This window comes from Periophthalmus magnuspinnatus, chromosome 24, assembly GCF_009829125.3.
Source record: "Periophthalmus magnuspinnatus isolate fPerMag1 chromosome 24, fPerMag1.2.pri, whole genome shotgun sequence".
Classification (NCBI taxonomy): Eukaryota; Metazoa; Chordata; class Actinopteri; order Gobiiformes; family Gobiidae; genus Periophthalmus; species Periophthalmus magnuspinnatus.
The window spans coordinates 1,559,395-1,575,637 of record NC_047149.1 but is presented as its reverse complement, the minus strand read 5'-3'; the positions used below and the strand labels follow the sequence as shown (position 1 = coordinate 1,575,637).

The following is a 16,243-nucleotide window of genomic DNA, read 5'->3' as shown; positions in this document are numbered from 1 at the left end:
AAACTGAAACATGTCCAAAGGTTTGAGTAAAAGAAGCCATTGTAAAGAGCAGGGTTTGCTATGGGCAAATGGAAACTCAGAGGGGAGGGCGGGCGAGAGACATAGACACACAAAGGGAGGGGAGAAGGAGAGAGAGAGAGAAGAGGGGAGGGGGCGAGTGACATACACAAACAATGGGAGGGGATAGGGAGAGAGAGACGGCAGCTGCATTTGACAGAGCAGGGGAGACAGAGGAGCACGAGACAGCATGAGGGAAGGAGCAAACAGAAGGTAAGCAATCAGGACTAAACTCGGACCAAACCAGGACTAAACCAGGTCTAAACTAGGTCTAAAACTGGACTAATGCAGGATACAAATGGACTATACTAGGACTAAGGCTGAGACAAAACTAAAGGACCAAAGCAGACTCAATTTATGTGTAAAACCTAGACTGAACCAGGACTAAAAGTGGTATAAAACAGATATTAAAGTAAGACTAAACTTGGACTAAAGGTGGTGCAAAACTAGGATTGTACCAGGACTAAAACTGGACCAAAACTAGAGGAAGACTTTCATGTAGACAGGTCACAAACGGGATCAGGACTAAACCAGGACCTAACCAAACTAAATTAGAGCTGGCTCACCAGGTAACATGGATAAGTAATTTCTGTTTACAACAAAACTGGTCAGAACAGGGACTAAAACTGAACTAAACCAGGACTCAAATAAGCGTGTAACAACAGGATCTCAACACTAGGACTTAAACCAAGACTAAACTTGGACTAAACCAGGACCAAATCTGCATTATTTGTTTTGTGGGATTAAATAACTAAACCGGGACTTTCAGTTGTGAAAAGTTTAAATTCATTATACAAATGCTAAAACTAAGTGATGAAAACAGTGGACTAAACGAGGACTGAACAAGAACTAAAGCAGGACTAAACAAGGACTAAAGCAGAACTAAACCATGTCTAAAGCAGAACTAAACCAGGACTAAAGCAGAACTAAACCAGGTCTAAAGCAGAACTAAACCAGGACTAAAGCAGAAATAAACCAGGACTAAACCATGACTAAAGCAGGACTAAACCAGGAATAAACCAACATTAAACCACGACTAAATTAGGACTAGACTAGAACTAAAGCGGAAATTAATCTACACCAAGACTAAACTAGGCCCAAGGACTAAACAGGTCTAAACCAGGACTAAATCAAAACTAAACCAGGACTAAATGATTTGAATGTTTACCCTGTAGTTGTTGCCTTGTTCCCGTGGTACAGACTCATGTAACGTTGGTGGAAAATTGGTGGTGATGTCATGATTGGAAATAATTAGGATTTAAACGTCGGAAAACTTACTCCATGTTTCATTTCCCGCCGAGAGACACTTTATCTGAATACAAACACTAAGCATGCTAATGCTAATCTGATTATAGAGTTTAATATAGCTTTGTCAGGTGTCATCACAATGCCTTATATCCCTGTGTATCAGATGCCCTCCCATTCTCCTATATCCCTGTGTATCAAATGCCCTCTTGTGCCCTTTTTGTGACCTCCCTTTTCCCAGTTCTCAGTCTTAAATATTCATGATAATTGTGTATTGATGAGTTGCTCCTTAAATTAAACTGTTCTGATTCAGTGGCTCGCGAACCTCAGATTTCACCTGCTCAGAGGACTAAACCAGGACTAAAGCAACACTAAAGCAGGACTAAAGCAGGACTAAAGCACAACCAAGCCAAGACTAAACCAGGACTAAACCAGGAATAAACTAGGACTAAAGAAGGAATAAACATGGACTAAATCAGGGCAAAGGCAGAACTAAACCAGGACAAAACCAAGACTAAGCCAGGATCCAGCACTAAACCAGGACTAAACCAGGAATAATCCAGGATTTATAAAGAACTCCACCAGGACTAATGTTGTGGGACTAATCCAGAATTTAATCAGGACTAAACCAGGACTAAACCAAGACTAATCCAGAACCAAGTCAAGACGAAACAAGGATTAACTATAGGACAGGACTAAACCAGGACTAAACTTGGAATAATTCTTGGACCAAAACTAAACCAAGACCAAAGAAATGATGAAACCACAACTAGTTAATATTCACATGATTATGTTTGCAGGTAACCATGGGAAACAGTGATAGTAACTTTACCTGTGAGGGGGCGGAGCTTCAGTCTACAAACACCTGGTGGGGGCGTGGTCACAGGACAAGTGGGCGGAAATACAGGAAACCTAATCAACCCATCAGGAGCCAGAGTCGAACAACAAAACAAGAGCAAAATGTGGATTTAAGCTCGGATTTTGGGCAAATTTTTACCAATGTTTTTGAGAATTCATGGAGTAATTCTCATAGCACTTTTGATCATAATTGTGGAATTTCAAGCATCAAAAATGGGAGTTTAAGTTCAGAAGAAAATTTGGAAAAATGTGAAATCAATTTGAGCAATAGTTCGTGTCAGGATAGCGGATTTGGGGAGTCCTTCCAAGTCCCGAGTCTAGTCTGGTCCCAAAGTCCAGGATCATCCCCCGACCTTGTTTTGGATCAGGATCTGAAAGACCTCATGAGGACCGGAGGAGAGGCCGAGAAGAGAGATGTGTTCAGAACCCGGATCAGGAAGTGGAGCGACTGGACAGGAACTCTGAGGATTAAAAAGAGGCGGGTACAGGTGAGAATTGAGAGAAGATATCTGGACTAAAAGTGAAAGTTGTTACAGCCAGTCAATATTAATATAAAAGGGACCAAATTATTTATCCAGGACTACAATAGGACTAAACAATAGCATAAATAATAATTCCAAGAAAACAGACCTAAACCCGGACTAAAGGTAGACTCACTCAGGTCTAAATGAGGGACTAAACCAGGACTAAGCCAGGACCAAAGCAGAGTGCTTGAATAGTTCTAAATGAGATTAACAAAACCCGACTAGACCAAAGAATTCAACTTCACTAGACTAAGACTACAACAGGGCTAAAACAGGACTAAACCAGTGCCAAACCAGGACTAACACAGGAATAAATGAGGACTAAACCAGGGCTAAACCAGAAATAAATAGGTACTGGACCAGGACTAAGCAATGACTAAAAGCAAAACTAGACCAGGGCCAGACCAGGACTAAACAAGATCTTAACCACATTTAAACCAGGACTAAACCCAGGACTAAAGTAAATCTAAGCCTGAAATAAATGTGGTAGAAAGTGGTACTAACTTTTTACTATAACAGGACAAAACCAGATCCAAACCAGGTCTAAACCAGGTATATACCAAGTATAAACCTAATCTAAATCAGACATATAGATCCAATAGAGATCCAAACCAGGCCTAAACCAGGTCTACACCAGGTCTAAATCAAGTCTAACCTATCTTGTCTTCTTTCAGGACCCAGACTTCAGTAGTATCTGGTCCTTTAACCCTCTTCAGAACCAGGACCAAGCTAAGTCCGATCTAGACCAGCACCTCAGCCTCTATCAGAACTTCAAACAGGATCTAGCGGCCAAGTCCACTTTTGGATCCACCCAGACCTCCTCAGACCTGGACTCGGTGGACCAAGTCGACCAGGGTCTCAGGTCTGAACCAGGACTAAACCCGGACCAGGGTGTAGATCAAGGAATGGTCCGAAGAGCGGGCTGGATTTGGATCAAACCTCTGATCAAACTGAACAAAGAGCAACTTGAACTGGTGCCAAGGAGAAAGTGGAAGAAATACTGGGTCAAGCTAAGAGGTGAAACCAGGACTAAGCTGGGGACTGAAACGAGACTGAATCAGGACTGAACCAGGACTGAACCAGGACTAAACTAGGGACTGAAACAAGACTAAATCAGGACTAAACTAGGACTAAACGAGGGACTGAAACAAGACTGAATCAGGACTGAACCAGGACTAAACAAGGACAAAGGACCAAAGATTCAGAACTTGGGTGAAAAGTTTAACAATGTTTATTTACAGATAAGGTTATGCAGATGAAGTTTGACAGAGCATACAGTTGAGAGTGGGGTCGTGTGCAGTAGCCTTCTAGCGGGTCGTGGGCAGCAGGGTCAGAGACGAGGAGGTTTGCACTGGTTGAGGTGAACTGAGACGGAGGGTGAGAGGTTTGTATCGGTTGTGGAGAGCAGGGTCGGAGTCGGAAGCGCAGTGCAGGTTCAGGAAGCGGGATCTGGTAGAGAACAAAGATATCCAACTGAGTGAAAAAGGCATAAATGCAAAAACGAGACTGAGCCAAGCAGAGCAGTACCATTGAGGATACATGGATGATCTGGCGCTGAGTGTCAGGTCCTCGGTCCCTTTCTCCTCCCCAGGTGCAACTTGACTGTTTATTAGTTGCAGGTGTGCACGGGAGGAGCCAGAATCTCCGCCCAGCTCCAGGCTCTGACACAGGGGGGAGGGGGAAAACAGCACAAAACACAGAGCAGACTGGAATCTTGACAAAGCCAAAACTAAACCAAATCTAACCATACCTTATTTCCCTTTAGGTTGCTGGCTGCAGTTCTTTAAGTCCCCTAGTCTGGACCAGGATCCAGATCAGGATCCAGACCAGGACTTGGACCAGGATGTGGGCCCTCAGACGGAGCTTCTGGGTCCTGTGATGGAGCTGCATGTGTGGGACAGTCTGGTGCAGCCTGTGCCTGAACATCCAACCAAAGAGCACGTCTTCTGTCTGAGTAATGCCATCGGACAGGTCTATCTGCTACAGGTGAGGAACATCTGCTGGTTTAGTCTTGGTTCAGTCCTAGTTTAGTCCTAGTTTAGTCCTAGTCTACTCCTGGTTTGGTCTTGGTCAAGTCCTTCTGGTTTAGACTTAGTTTATTCCAGCTTGAGTTCTAGTTTAGACCTGATGTTAATTAAGTTCTGGTTCATTCCTGGTTCAGTCCTGGTTTAGTCCTGGTTTAGTCCTGGCTCAGTCCTGGTTCATTCCTGGTTAAGTCCTGGTTCTGGTCCTGGTTTTGGTCCTGGTTTAGTCCTGGTTTTAGTCCTGGTCTAGTCCTGGTTTAGTCCTGGTTTAGTCCTGGGTTTAGTCCTGGGTTTAGTCTTGGTTCAGTCCTGGTTTTAGTCCTGGTTTAGTCCTAGTCCAGTCCTGGTCCAGTCTTGGTCCAGTCCTGGTATAGTCCTGGTTTAGTCCTGGTTTAGTGTTGTCCATGTGTTGAGGTGACACTTGTTTCACATTTGCCTGTGCAGCTGCAGAGACAGATTTAAACTCTGCTTACCTTGAGGTTGTGTCTTGGAGACTCTGATTTAACATTTCCATCATTCCTCAAATTCCAAAGTTATGCAATAATCTATTGCCACTCCACTATGAGCCGTTTGGGCGCAGAGAGAATGGGCGTGTAGACAGGATGAAGCAGGGCAGCATGGTAGTAGTGTGTTATGTAACTGGTCTGCATATGCACTCTGGCCATTTGGGACCTCACTGTTGTCCCATTCTGATCCACTATTTAGGCCTGGTTTAGTCCTTTTGCAGACCCCTTTATCTGGTATAGCCCTGGTTTAGTCCCATTCAGAACTAAAGTCACAGCTGCCCTGGGACAGACGTGACAGAACTGATGCTGCCAATCTGCACAATCTGCTCCTCCAAACACCAACGCTCACACACACTCCGCATTCATACGGGGCAGTGTGGGTTGTGTCTTACCCAAGGACACAACAATAGAGTGGGAATCGATCTCTTCGACCTTTGGGTTGGTGAAACACTGCTCTAACCACTGAGCTCCAAGTCTCCCCAAGTTTAGTCCTGGTATAATCCTGATTTAGTTCTGGTGTTGTCCCTGTTCAGACCTCATGTTTCTGGTTTAGTCCTGTTTTCCTGGTTCAGTCCTATTTTAGTCTCTCTTCAAACCTCATGTACCTAATTCAGTCCAGACTTTGTCCTTTTCTGGTCTAGTCCTGGTCTAGTCCTGATCTAGTCCTGGTCTAGTCCTGGCCTAGTCCTGGTCTAGTCCCTCTCACACTTGTGGCTCTAACAGGTGCTTGTTTTTGTTGTGTAAATGAGGAGCGTACTGCCGAGCACCACATGCTCTCATTGATTACCCCCCCCCCCCCCCGTCCCCTCTTTCTACACACATGTCCCCCCCTTCACCGATCCCTCTCTCCTGGGGACATGACCTCCTCCCCTACACTGCATCCTACTCATCAAATTCTTATGGGAGGGTTGGGGGTAAGAATCAGAAGGATAGTGACAAATCTACTCTGTTAGTCCTTGACTGGACTAGACGCTGTAAAACACATGCCAAAAGAGGTTTGATCAAGCAGCGGCATTATTAAAGCAGACATGCTGTGCTGGTGTCGCTCTATGGCTATAATCTATGGCACCTGTGGACATTTTAAGTCACAATATTCATTTGGCACCTCCGATGGATAGCTGTACAGGTTAAACCAGGACTAAACCAGGAATAACCAGAACTAAACAAGGGCCTGATCAGAATTTGACCAGGACTGAACCAGGACTAAACAATGACCCAACTTTACTACCATTAACCTTTTATACTAATAGGTTTATAATTCGGCCAATATTCATTTGGCACCTCCGATGGATAGCTGCACATCACACTAGCAAGTAGATTTTTTTTTTTCATTTGTACTAAAATGGATACATGACGCTGCTAAATCCTACAAGTATAACAGATTAAGAAAATAAAATTAAAGAATGGAGTAAGTACGCCACAGTGAGCGTGTACTGGTGGCAGTGAAAATGGGTGTTGATCAGCAAAATGGCATCTTAGAAAAAAGTGATTGTTTAAAGCTCTGAAATGTCTATTTTGCAAAATAGGTCCGCTTTACGTTTTGTGTCAGCTTTTGTTTCATGTGCCTGGTAATTACAGAGATATTAATCACAAACCAAGTGAAATATTTGTCCTTTTGGAATATTTTGGTGTTACCCGAGACCCCCACCCTTTACCCCTCCCCTCTCATTCATACCCAGAGAACAGATGTCAGATTGGAGTAAAGACTTGGGCCTCTCCCTCTGCCGCCTGGAGCTCTAAGTCAACATAAGTGCACCAACTATTTAATCCCTGTGAGCGGCCATTTTAACATCTGCTGTTTGAGGCATGTATTAAACCAGCAACAGAAGCAGGCACTCTCGCTTCAAGGTCACAGGACCAAAACTATAGCTGAATGAGAACTAAATCAGATCTAAACCAGGGTTAAACCAAGACTAAACTAGGATTAAACCAGGGCCAAACCAGGACTAAACCGGGACTAAACCCTAAACCTGGACTACAACCATGACTAAACCAGGGCTTGATCAGGATTGGACCAGGACTAAAACAGAACTAAACCAAAACTAAACAATGACCCGACTTTACTGCCATTAACCTTTTATACTAATAGGCCTATAATTTGGCCAAGACAAGCTCAGACACACTCATGGAGATGTTAATGCTTTGCCTGAAATGAGTATGGCATTGAACAAATCTCTGAAATGGGACAAGCACGTGAAGTCATTTACAGGTCAGGTCTGTGGAGAGACAACCACACATGCACTCATAGAATATAAACACATGTAATTCAATGCAAGATAATGCCAGACTCAGATGTTTTTGTAGTGACAAAATGTTCCTGTTTGTAAATTTGGCCCTGTGATCGGTCCACCACTGGGTGGTTAACTGTATTTAGTGTCTCTGTAGTTTAGTATCTCATTAGTGAAACTTACAGCTGCTATTCGTTATCACTGTTACCATGGATACGGACCTGATCAATACGAAGATCAATGCACAATAATTAACTGTTAGAGCAAGCTCCTTTTGTGCAACTACATCTCTGTCCATTCATTTAAAGATATTACAGCTGATACCACAGGCCATGGTCCCATTCCCTTTGTAGGGCTCAATCCAAGTTCTGGTTTAGTCCTGATTTAGTTTTCAGTTGGTGCTTGTTCGGTTTTCGTCCTGGTTTAGACCTGCTTTTGGTTTAATCCCAATGAGTGACAATACTACTACTACTACTGCCACTACTATTACTGCTAGTGCTAGTACTACTACTACTACTACTACTACTACTTACTGATACTAGTATCTAGTATCAGACTTTGGGCTAGTTGTCCAAAGTCTAGACCCAGTCCGACCCAGGTCTAAACCAGATCTAACCCAGGTCCAAACCAGGTCTAGTCCAGGTCCAGCCCAGTTTAACCCTCTCCTTACCCGTTTCTCCTCAGGCCTGTTCTCAGTCGGACCTGGAGGCCTGGATCACCTCCATCCACTCGGTTGCCGCTGCAACAGCCTCCAGATGCAGTGGCCACCACGACGACACGCTGGACTTCCTGCGAGAGCGCGTCCACTTCCTGTCACAGAAGATGGAGGCGGAGCAAAGGGTGAAGAAGATGGCTGCTCTCCAACTCAGCCTCATCACAGAGACAGACACGCGGCGTAGCATTCAGGCACAGGTGAGTCTGGGCTTGGACCTAGGTTACACCTGGTTTAGTTCTGGGTTAATCCTGGTTTAGACTTGATTAGACATGTGTTAAATGATAAATGTCACATTACTATAGTGTTTTTCTATCTTCAAGGCACTCAAAGTGCTTTACATCAAGGAACCACTCACCCATTTACACACACATTCATACACACATTCATACACCAGTGTATACAGACACTGGGGTCGAGGTTTGCCCAAGGACGCAACTACAGTATTCATTTGTGGGAACTGGAATTGCACGTTAGTTAGACCTGATTTAGACCCAGTTTAGATCTGGTTTAGACATGGTTTAGACCTGGTTTAGACTACTACTACCACTACTACTACTACTACTACTGTATTACTGTATGCAAAGCTCATTTGGCACACAGGGCAGTGGTTTTGAGAGATGTTTTCCACATTTGTCGTAACTTCCCAGTCTTAGTAAATACCAAAGGATCTGTGTTGACATGATCGTCCGCCTTAGAATCCTTGCGTGCAGCACCACCCTCCGCGCACTGCAAACAACATAGGACGAAACCCGAGACCGACCCAAAAAGACCCCTCCCTCAGGATCTGGGATTGGTCTAGGACTGTGGACTGCTTTGGGAGAAAAGGGCTAATGAGTCTTGTGATATTTTTGTATTTGTCCTTGTTGAGTCCAGCTTAAATCCTAGTTTAGTTCTACTTAATGCTTCTATACACTAGTTTAGTCCTGGTTCAGTCCTGGAAAAGAGCTAGTTTATTTGTAGTCCTGGTTTAGCCCTGGTTTAGTCTTTTTACAAACTGGGTTATTGTTTTATGTACTGCGGTGGACCATAACAACATGAGGAATGGTCCACACCGGGTTTTGAGACGAGGGAGGGGTCTTGATCTGAACTTGGTTAGACCTCAGACCGGGAAGGGGTTCTGCAGACTGAATCCTGGTTTAGTCCTGGTTTTGGGGAGTCCACGTGATTCCCTGTCCTCTGCAGCTGTTATATAACTCTACTTTTGCTTGACTCTTGTTTTCCTTGGTTTAGTACTTGTGTAATGCTGGTTTAGCCCTGGTTTAGCCCTAGTTTAATTCTGGGTTAGGCTCAGTGTAGTATTGATTTTGTCCTGGTATAGTCCTGTTTCTTTCAGTTTAGTCCCGGTTTAGCCCCTGTTCAGTTCAAATGTAGTCTTATTTCAGTCTTGGTTCAGTCTTGCTTAAATCCTGATTCAGTCGTGATTCAATCCTGCTTTGGTCCTGGTATAGTCCTGGTTTACTCTTGGTTTATCCCTTGTTTAGTTCTGTTGCAGTCCTGCTTTAGTCTCTGTTTCGGGGAGTCTTCGTGATCCCTGTTCTTGCTGCAGTTACATAACTCTCTTCCTCGTCTCATGTTTTCCTGGTTTTGTTCTCACAGGAAATCTGCACATCTGTCTATGTTACTGAGCCCGAGCAGAAGTACAAAGTAGTCATTTAAAAGTACAGTATTTGGCCAAACTACTACTAACGTAAAACTCACATCTGATTTATAATTTACAGTGAATGAACAAAATATTGAATAACGCAGTGGTATTTCAAAAGACACAAAAATGAGACAAACTAAATCATATCTGAAGGAGCTAGAAACACAAATGTTCAAATTATTTCATATCGTTAGATATCCAGTCATTAGATTCACTCACAGAGGGAAGAGGAACACAACTTTTACTCGAGTAAGTTACTATTACACTCTACTATATATTACTCAAGTAAGAGTACTGTTACAGTAAATGACTCAAGTAGGAGTAAACGTATGGGGTCGAAAACCTGCTCTGAGAAGTAAAATGTTCTCAAAGACTTTATCAGATCTGAATGTACTTGAGTAGCACCTCAGCAGACCGAGAGAGAAATCTGTTTAGTGGTTTTCAATTGGCTTAGGAACCACTGAATAAACACACAATAAATGATCTTAATATCCATCTGAAAAGGCCCCAGAATCAGTAAAAGTAACATGTCATTTTTGAATAAAAATAATGGGTTGTGTTGACATGAGCACACTGTAGAATCCCTCGAGTTTAACCTGAGACAGGTCAGAACTCTGCAGATATGTTGACCTTTGACCTGGTTTATGGTTAATATTTCTGTAATTACTGGACTTGTCCACATGAAACAAAAATTGACACTCTGTCAGTGTAAATAAACAAAAATGAAATTATATTTTCCACAATCGCTTCGTAAGGTTCCATTATTCAACTGCAAAGACATGATTGTTGTCAGCTGGACTTTAAACCATAAGATTAATTGACGAGTTTATGGAACTGATCCAAAACTAATAATGCTCTATATTTGTGGAGCAGAAGTTTGGAGATTTCTTTCAAAAACAGTGACTCTCTCAACACATTGGTCGTCAGAGTTAGTAGCATGCATGAGAGCAGTTTTTTTTCTCAGCTCTTCATCTGCAGCAGATAAGATGCAGTCTGCAAACCACTACAAAGTCAAAACAAAGCAAAAAAGATGACTATTGTGTTTAGTCTGAGCTCTAAAAGACTGACTGCAGCCTGTCAGTGACAGAGTCGCAACCATTTCACAGTAGAGCTTATATTTGCTCTGAAAACTGTGGTGCATTTCAAAACTATACTTCAAAATTGGCAAAATTCAAAATATATGAGCAACTTTCTCATAAGACCTTGGACTTCCAGGACACTGGGCTGGTGATGGTAACATTAACATTCAACTCATTTAGCAATCACTGAATTTAATTTAATCTAATGTTCCACTGCGTAACATTTCAGCTAATAAATAAACTAAAATAAAGCATATATTTGATTATGGGTGGTTTTATTGCTCAAAAATACCCTTAAAAACATGCATTCTTACTGTGAGCAGGCTTGCCTTTCCGCAGACGTGATCCTATCATCAGGCTTACCTACAATGCAGAATATGCACTTCTTGAATACTTTTGAAGAATGAATCTGGTCAATGGTGAATCTGCCCGAGTTCAGATGGGCATGACTGACAGGTGGATTAACCAATCAGGGACAGGCATGATCTGTCAGTATCAAAACAAATATGGCTGCTTACTTTCACATGTGTCACTGAAATAAATAAATCTGATTGGACGATCGTGTTTGGTTCTGGCTCGAGAGGCGACAGAGTGAGTGGTGACCAGATCAAAAATGTTCCACAGTGAGGGTTTAAGTAAACTCCTTCATTGGTTTCTTGTGTGATTTCAGATCTGCCAGTGGGAGCAGAGTGCAGAGAGTCTCAGTTTGGACCTGTTCCGGTTTAAGTCGTACCTCTCCAGTCTCCAGGGTCTTGAACTGCCCAATCCCAAGAACCCTCTGTCTGTGGCCTCACGCGCCTCCAAGTGCATGCTGGGAAAACTCGGGCTGTTCAATGTGTCCACACTGCACGCTCTGGTGAGGGGCTGCACTGAAACTCAACCAAAACATACCACAAATGTGCCAGCTAATCTTCTACTGGTGTGGCAATAACAAATGATGGCATTAAAGGAGCACTATGTAACCTTTCTGGAGGGAGCCTTGCTCTTATCTTTGCTGAATGTTCCACATGGCATTAACTTTATTTGTCTTGCATTTATTCAATTACAGGTGTTACTGCTCAAAAATACCTTGAAAATCGTTTCTTTCTATGAGTGCGCTTGCCACTCCACAGATTTGTCTTGTAACCTAACCTAGTAGAGACTTATTATTTGAACCAGGACTAAACCAGATCTAAACCAGGACTAAACCAGGATTGAACCAGGACCAAACCAGAATTAAACCAGGACTGAACCAGGTCTAAATTACATCTAAACCAGGAATAAACCAGGGCTAAACCAGGGCTAAACCAGGGCTAAACCAGGGCTAAACCAGGGCTAAACCAGGACTAAACCACAACTAATCCAGGAATAAACCAGGAATAAACCAGGAATAAACTGGGATCAAATCAGGACTAAACCAGATCTAAACCAGATCTAAACCAGATCTAAACCAGGACTAAACCAGGACTAAACCAGAACTAACCCAGGACTAAACCAGGACTAACCCAGAACTAACGCAGAACTAACTCAGGACTAAACCAGGACTAAGCCAGGACTAAACCAGGACTAAACCAGGACTAACTCAGAGCTAACACAGAACTAACTCAGGACTAAACCAGGACTAAGCCAGGACTAAGCCAGGACTAAACCAGGACTAACTCAGAGCTAACCCAGGACTAACCCAGGACTAAACCAGGACTAAACCAGGACTAAACTAGGACTAAACCAGGACTACCTAGTTTAGTTCTGGTAGATTAATTTAATGCTCTACTGTGAAACTTTCCAGGCAAAGCACCCCTCCACCAGAAATGTTGTGTGTATTTCACCATTAAAGTCTCTGTGCCTGATATTTACTGTCGTAAAAACATGAAAAACAGAACTCGTTAATTTTAAACCCTTTCAGAAGATCCTAATTATTCACTGAGATGAGTTTATAAGCTCTTTCCACCACTCTCACAGACCAGAGCAGGGTTTTGATGCATCTGGCATGCTATCAGTGTACTTCCTGGTTTACAGACAATAATATTTAGTTTTGTAATTAGATGCAGACAGTACACAGCACTATTTTGACTTCCCGAGCTTCTTATACAATATTTGTGTCATGGAAAATGAAAATGATCCAAGGTCTGAAGAGAGATAAACAAACAGGATTTGAAACTGTGCTTGAGCTGCAGGGTTTGAAAACACTGCTTCTGTTTTCAGGTTTGCAGCAGAGACCAGGCCACGCTGAGATGCCACAGTGGTCAAACCAGAGAGAGACGGGCTCTGATTGGACGGAGCTCTAGGAGGAGGCGGAGCTTTAGGTCTTCCTTGAAAACTACACAAAACCAAAAGAATGAAGATCAGGCAATTATAACTCCTCAGGTAAGATAGTGTTTACAAGTATCGTCAAGTCTCATGGACACATGGAAAATAAGTATTTATTGAGAGATGCCTTAAAAATAAATAGATAAAATAATAACAACAACAATAATAATAAATGGCCTAATATAATTAAATATGATCAAGTTTATTTGTGTAATTTAGGTACAAGAAGAAAAACAAGAGGAGTTGACCTTACAGCTCAGTCGGACCAGTTCTCATCTTGACTATGGTAAAGCTACTACTACTACTACCACTGCTGTTACTACTACATGTGTTATTGAGTGGCTAGTACTTTTGCCTCACAGCAAGAAAGTTCTGGGTTTAACTGGGTCCGGCTTTTTCTGTGTGGAATTTGCATGTTCTCCTTATGTCCAGTTTCCCCCAACAACACAAAACATGCACAACAGGTCAAATCCTCCAGCTGAGGTCGTACTGACTAGGACCAGCTCAACATCTGTGGAGATGAGTCCCACTGCTCCTGACAGGTTTAACCCAGAGACACTGAAGAATGGGTCAAATGCAGGCTTATCCCAGAGACACTGAAGAATGGGTTAAATGCGGGTTTAATCTAGAGACAGTGATGGATGGGTCAACTGCAGGTTTAATCCAGAGAGAGTGAAGGATGGGTCGGATGCAGGTTTAACTGTTGTTGTGTCCTTGGCCTTGTATGAAATTAAATGGCTTATTATTATGATGATGATTATGATGATTATAACCCAGAGACATTGTGTGATGGGTTCAATGCAGAGAATGAATTTCCCTACGGTGACAATAAAGTGTACCTTAAACTTAATAACTGATTTTGACTACTACTATTACGACTACTACTATTAGTACGACTAATACTAGTACTACTACTACTACTACTACTACTACTACTGCAACTATTTCATCTGATTATGCCAGTAGTGAGATTGATACTACTAATACTTGTACTTGCATATTGTCAAACCACTGCTATGACCCATCACTAAATGTTACTAACATCCTTCTTTGTTTGTGCTATTGCAGGCTTCGCTGTGATTGGACAGGTCGATGCGGAGGGACGGAGCCACATCTACATCAGTCAAATGGATCCAAATGGACTTTCAGCCAATCAAGGTCTGAAAACCAGGTCTAAACCAGGTCTAAACCAGGTCTAAACCAGGTCTAAACTAGCACTAAACCAAGGACTGAATCAGGGCAATAACAAGACTAAACTCAATCTAAACCTGGTCTAAACCCGGTCTAACTCTCCCCTCCTCAGGCTTGTGTGTAAGAGACCAAGCGCTCTCTGTGAACGAAGCAAATGTCTCGCACCTGGCCTTGGACTAAACCAGGACTGAACTAGGACTAAACTAGATCTAAACCAGGACTAAACCCGGTCTAAACCCAGTCTAAACCTGGTCTAACCATGGTCTAACCCTGTCCTCCTCAGGCCTGTGTGTAGGAGACCAGGTGCTCTCTGTGAATGGGGCGTGTGTCTCTCGTTTGGACTTGGACCTGATCCCGAGTGTCTTCAGCCACAGGACTCTGCTGCTGTCGCTACAGAGACATCACACATCACCTGACCTCCTGCCAGACAATCAGGAGGGGGCTAGCCAGTCACATGACTTTAGGGACACAAGTAAGACTGCTTCTGTTTTACTTTTACTACTCAGGTTCTGTTCAAGTTAAAACACACACACAAACAAAATGAAACAATTATGTAAAATGGACTTTTGAGAGCTTTGAAATGCTCCACAATATGACTTTAAACCAGTGGTTCTTAACCTGGGTTCGATCGAACCCTAGGGGTTCGGTGAGTCAGTCCCAGGGGTTCGGCGGAGGTCAAGACACGCACCAGACTCATATGATTCGCGGACTGCGAGCGTCTCCAGACGCTGGCCTTGTCCTAATTCGACAAATGCACCATTTGCTGTGCCTATCAAACACTGCTGACACGGTCTCCGCGCACAGAAAATCTGTGCTGCGCACAAAAAAATCGAACCGGAGTTGAAAATAAAATAAACACACAACAATTGATTCTGCACTATTTTTCAGTGTGAGTCAGTGAGTGTGACCGGGGACGAGCTGCTCCAGACAATTATGTGATTCACATACGTATTTGCGCAGCTTATCAACGCCATTGACAGGCTCCTCATGGGCCGCTACCAGAGTTTTAGCCGATGTGGCCGATGTGGAGTGAAAATTCGCTGATGATTCTAAGTGTTTAACCCCTTAATGTTCCGACGGCCCGCCCTCGGGCAAAGATCCGCGCGTAAAATTACGCGCGCGTAATTGCGTTTTACGCACTGTTTTGCAACAGTTTTGCGTTTTAAACATGACGAAACGGACAAAAGAAAGGAAGTACGCGACCAAGGACACTGTGGATGTTTGTACAAGTTAAACTAGAGGCATCTCGGACCCGGAGCGGTTCGTGGAACCGAGTGAAGATCTCATGGTGGAGTCAGGAGCAGAGGACCTTATGTTTTGATGGACTGGATGCTGTTCCTGATCGGTAAGCGTGGTTTATTCTGCTATTGACTTAATTGTGGGTCAAATGTGTGTTATGTGTAATCATTAGCATTAGCTAATGCCAATCTGGGCCCCCCTCCGACGACCAATCATTAACTCACACACCACTTTGGTGAAGTGTCTTGCCTAAGGACACAATTACAGAAGTTGGTCCGAGCGGGACTCGATTCTCCAACCTCTGTCACAGAATGACTGTCACACTGTCACATGTGCAGTGTGTTTTTAGTTTCCAGTGTGTGTTTATTCACACAATAGCAGTGTGTGGTTTGTAAATATATATTTATTTTGACCTATACCACTTGTTTTGAATATATTTTATGTACAAAAACACATTATATATTGTGTTTTGATGTGTTATGTAAATGTACAGTAATAGAGCAGCTGGGTGAGCAGATACAGATTCCTCTCTGTGTATTGGTCATTGAATACTGTCACTTCGAACGGCATAAAAACATAAAACGACATAAAAACGAAGAAAAGGAACAGACTTTGCTGTGAAAATGACATGAGAGTGGCCAAGGTGAAG

The 16,243-nt window shown here is 43.0% G+C and overlaps 1 protein-coding gene across 1 annotated transcript in view; it reads left to right on the top strand.

Moving 5' to 3' along the window:
- The first annotated feature begins 212 nt into the window (after window positions 1-212).
- Window positions 213-16,243, top strand: part of LOC117393158 (rho guanine nucleotide exchange factor TIAM2-like) — a 31,384-nt gene continuing 15,353 nt past the window's right edge. The window contains exons 1-10 of the mRNA XM_033991352.2: window positions 213-270; window positions 2,103-2,648; window positions 3,359-3,701; window positions 4,450-4,670; window positions 8,127-8,354; window positions 11,549-11,734; window positions 13,060-13,221; window positions 13,384-13,450; window positions 14,233-14,322; window positions 14,639-14,827. Coding sequence (XP_033847243.2) covers window positions 2,109-2,648; window positions 3,359-3,701; window positions 4,450-4,670; window positions 8,127-8,354; window positions 11,549-11,734; window positions 13,060-13,221; window positions 13,384-13,450; window positions 14,233-14,322; window positions 14,639-14,827 — 2,026 coding nt within the window. The 5' untranslated portion in view covers window positions 213-270; window positions 2,103-2,108. The remainder of the gene's footprint in view (window positions 271-2,102; window positions 2,649-3,358; window positions 3,702-4,449; window positions 4,671-8,126; window positions 8,355-11,548; window positions 11,735-13,059; window positions 13,222-13,383; window positions 13,451-14,232; window positions 14,323-14,638; window positions 14,828-16,243) is intronic.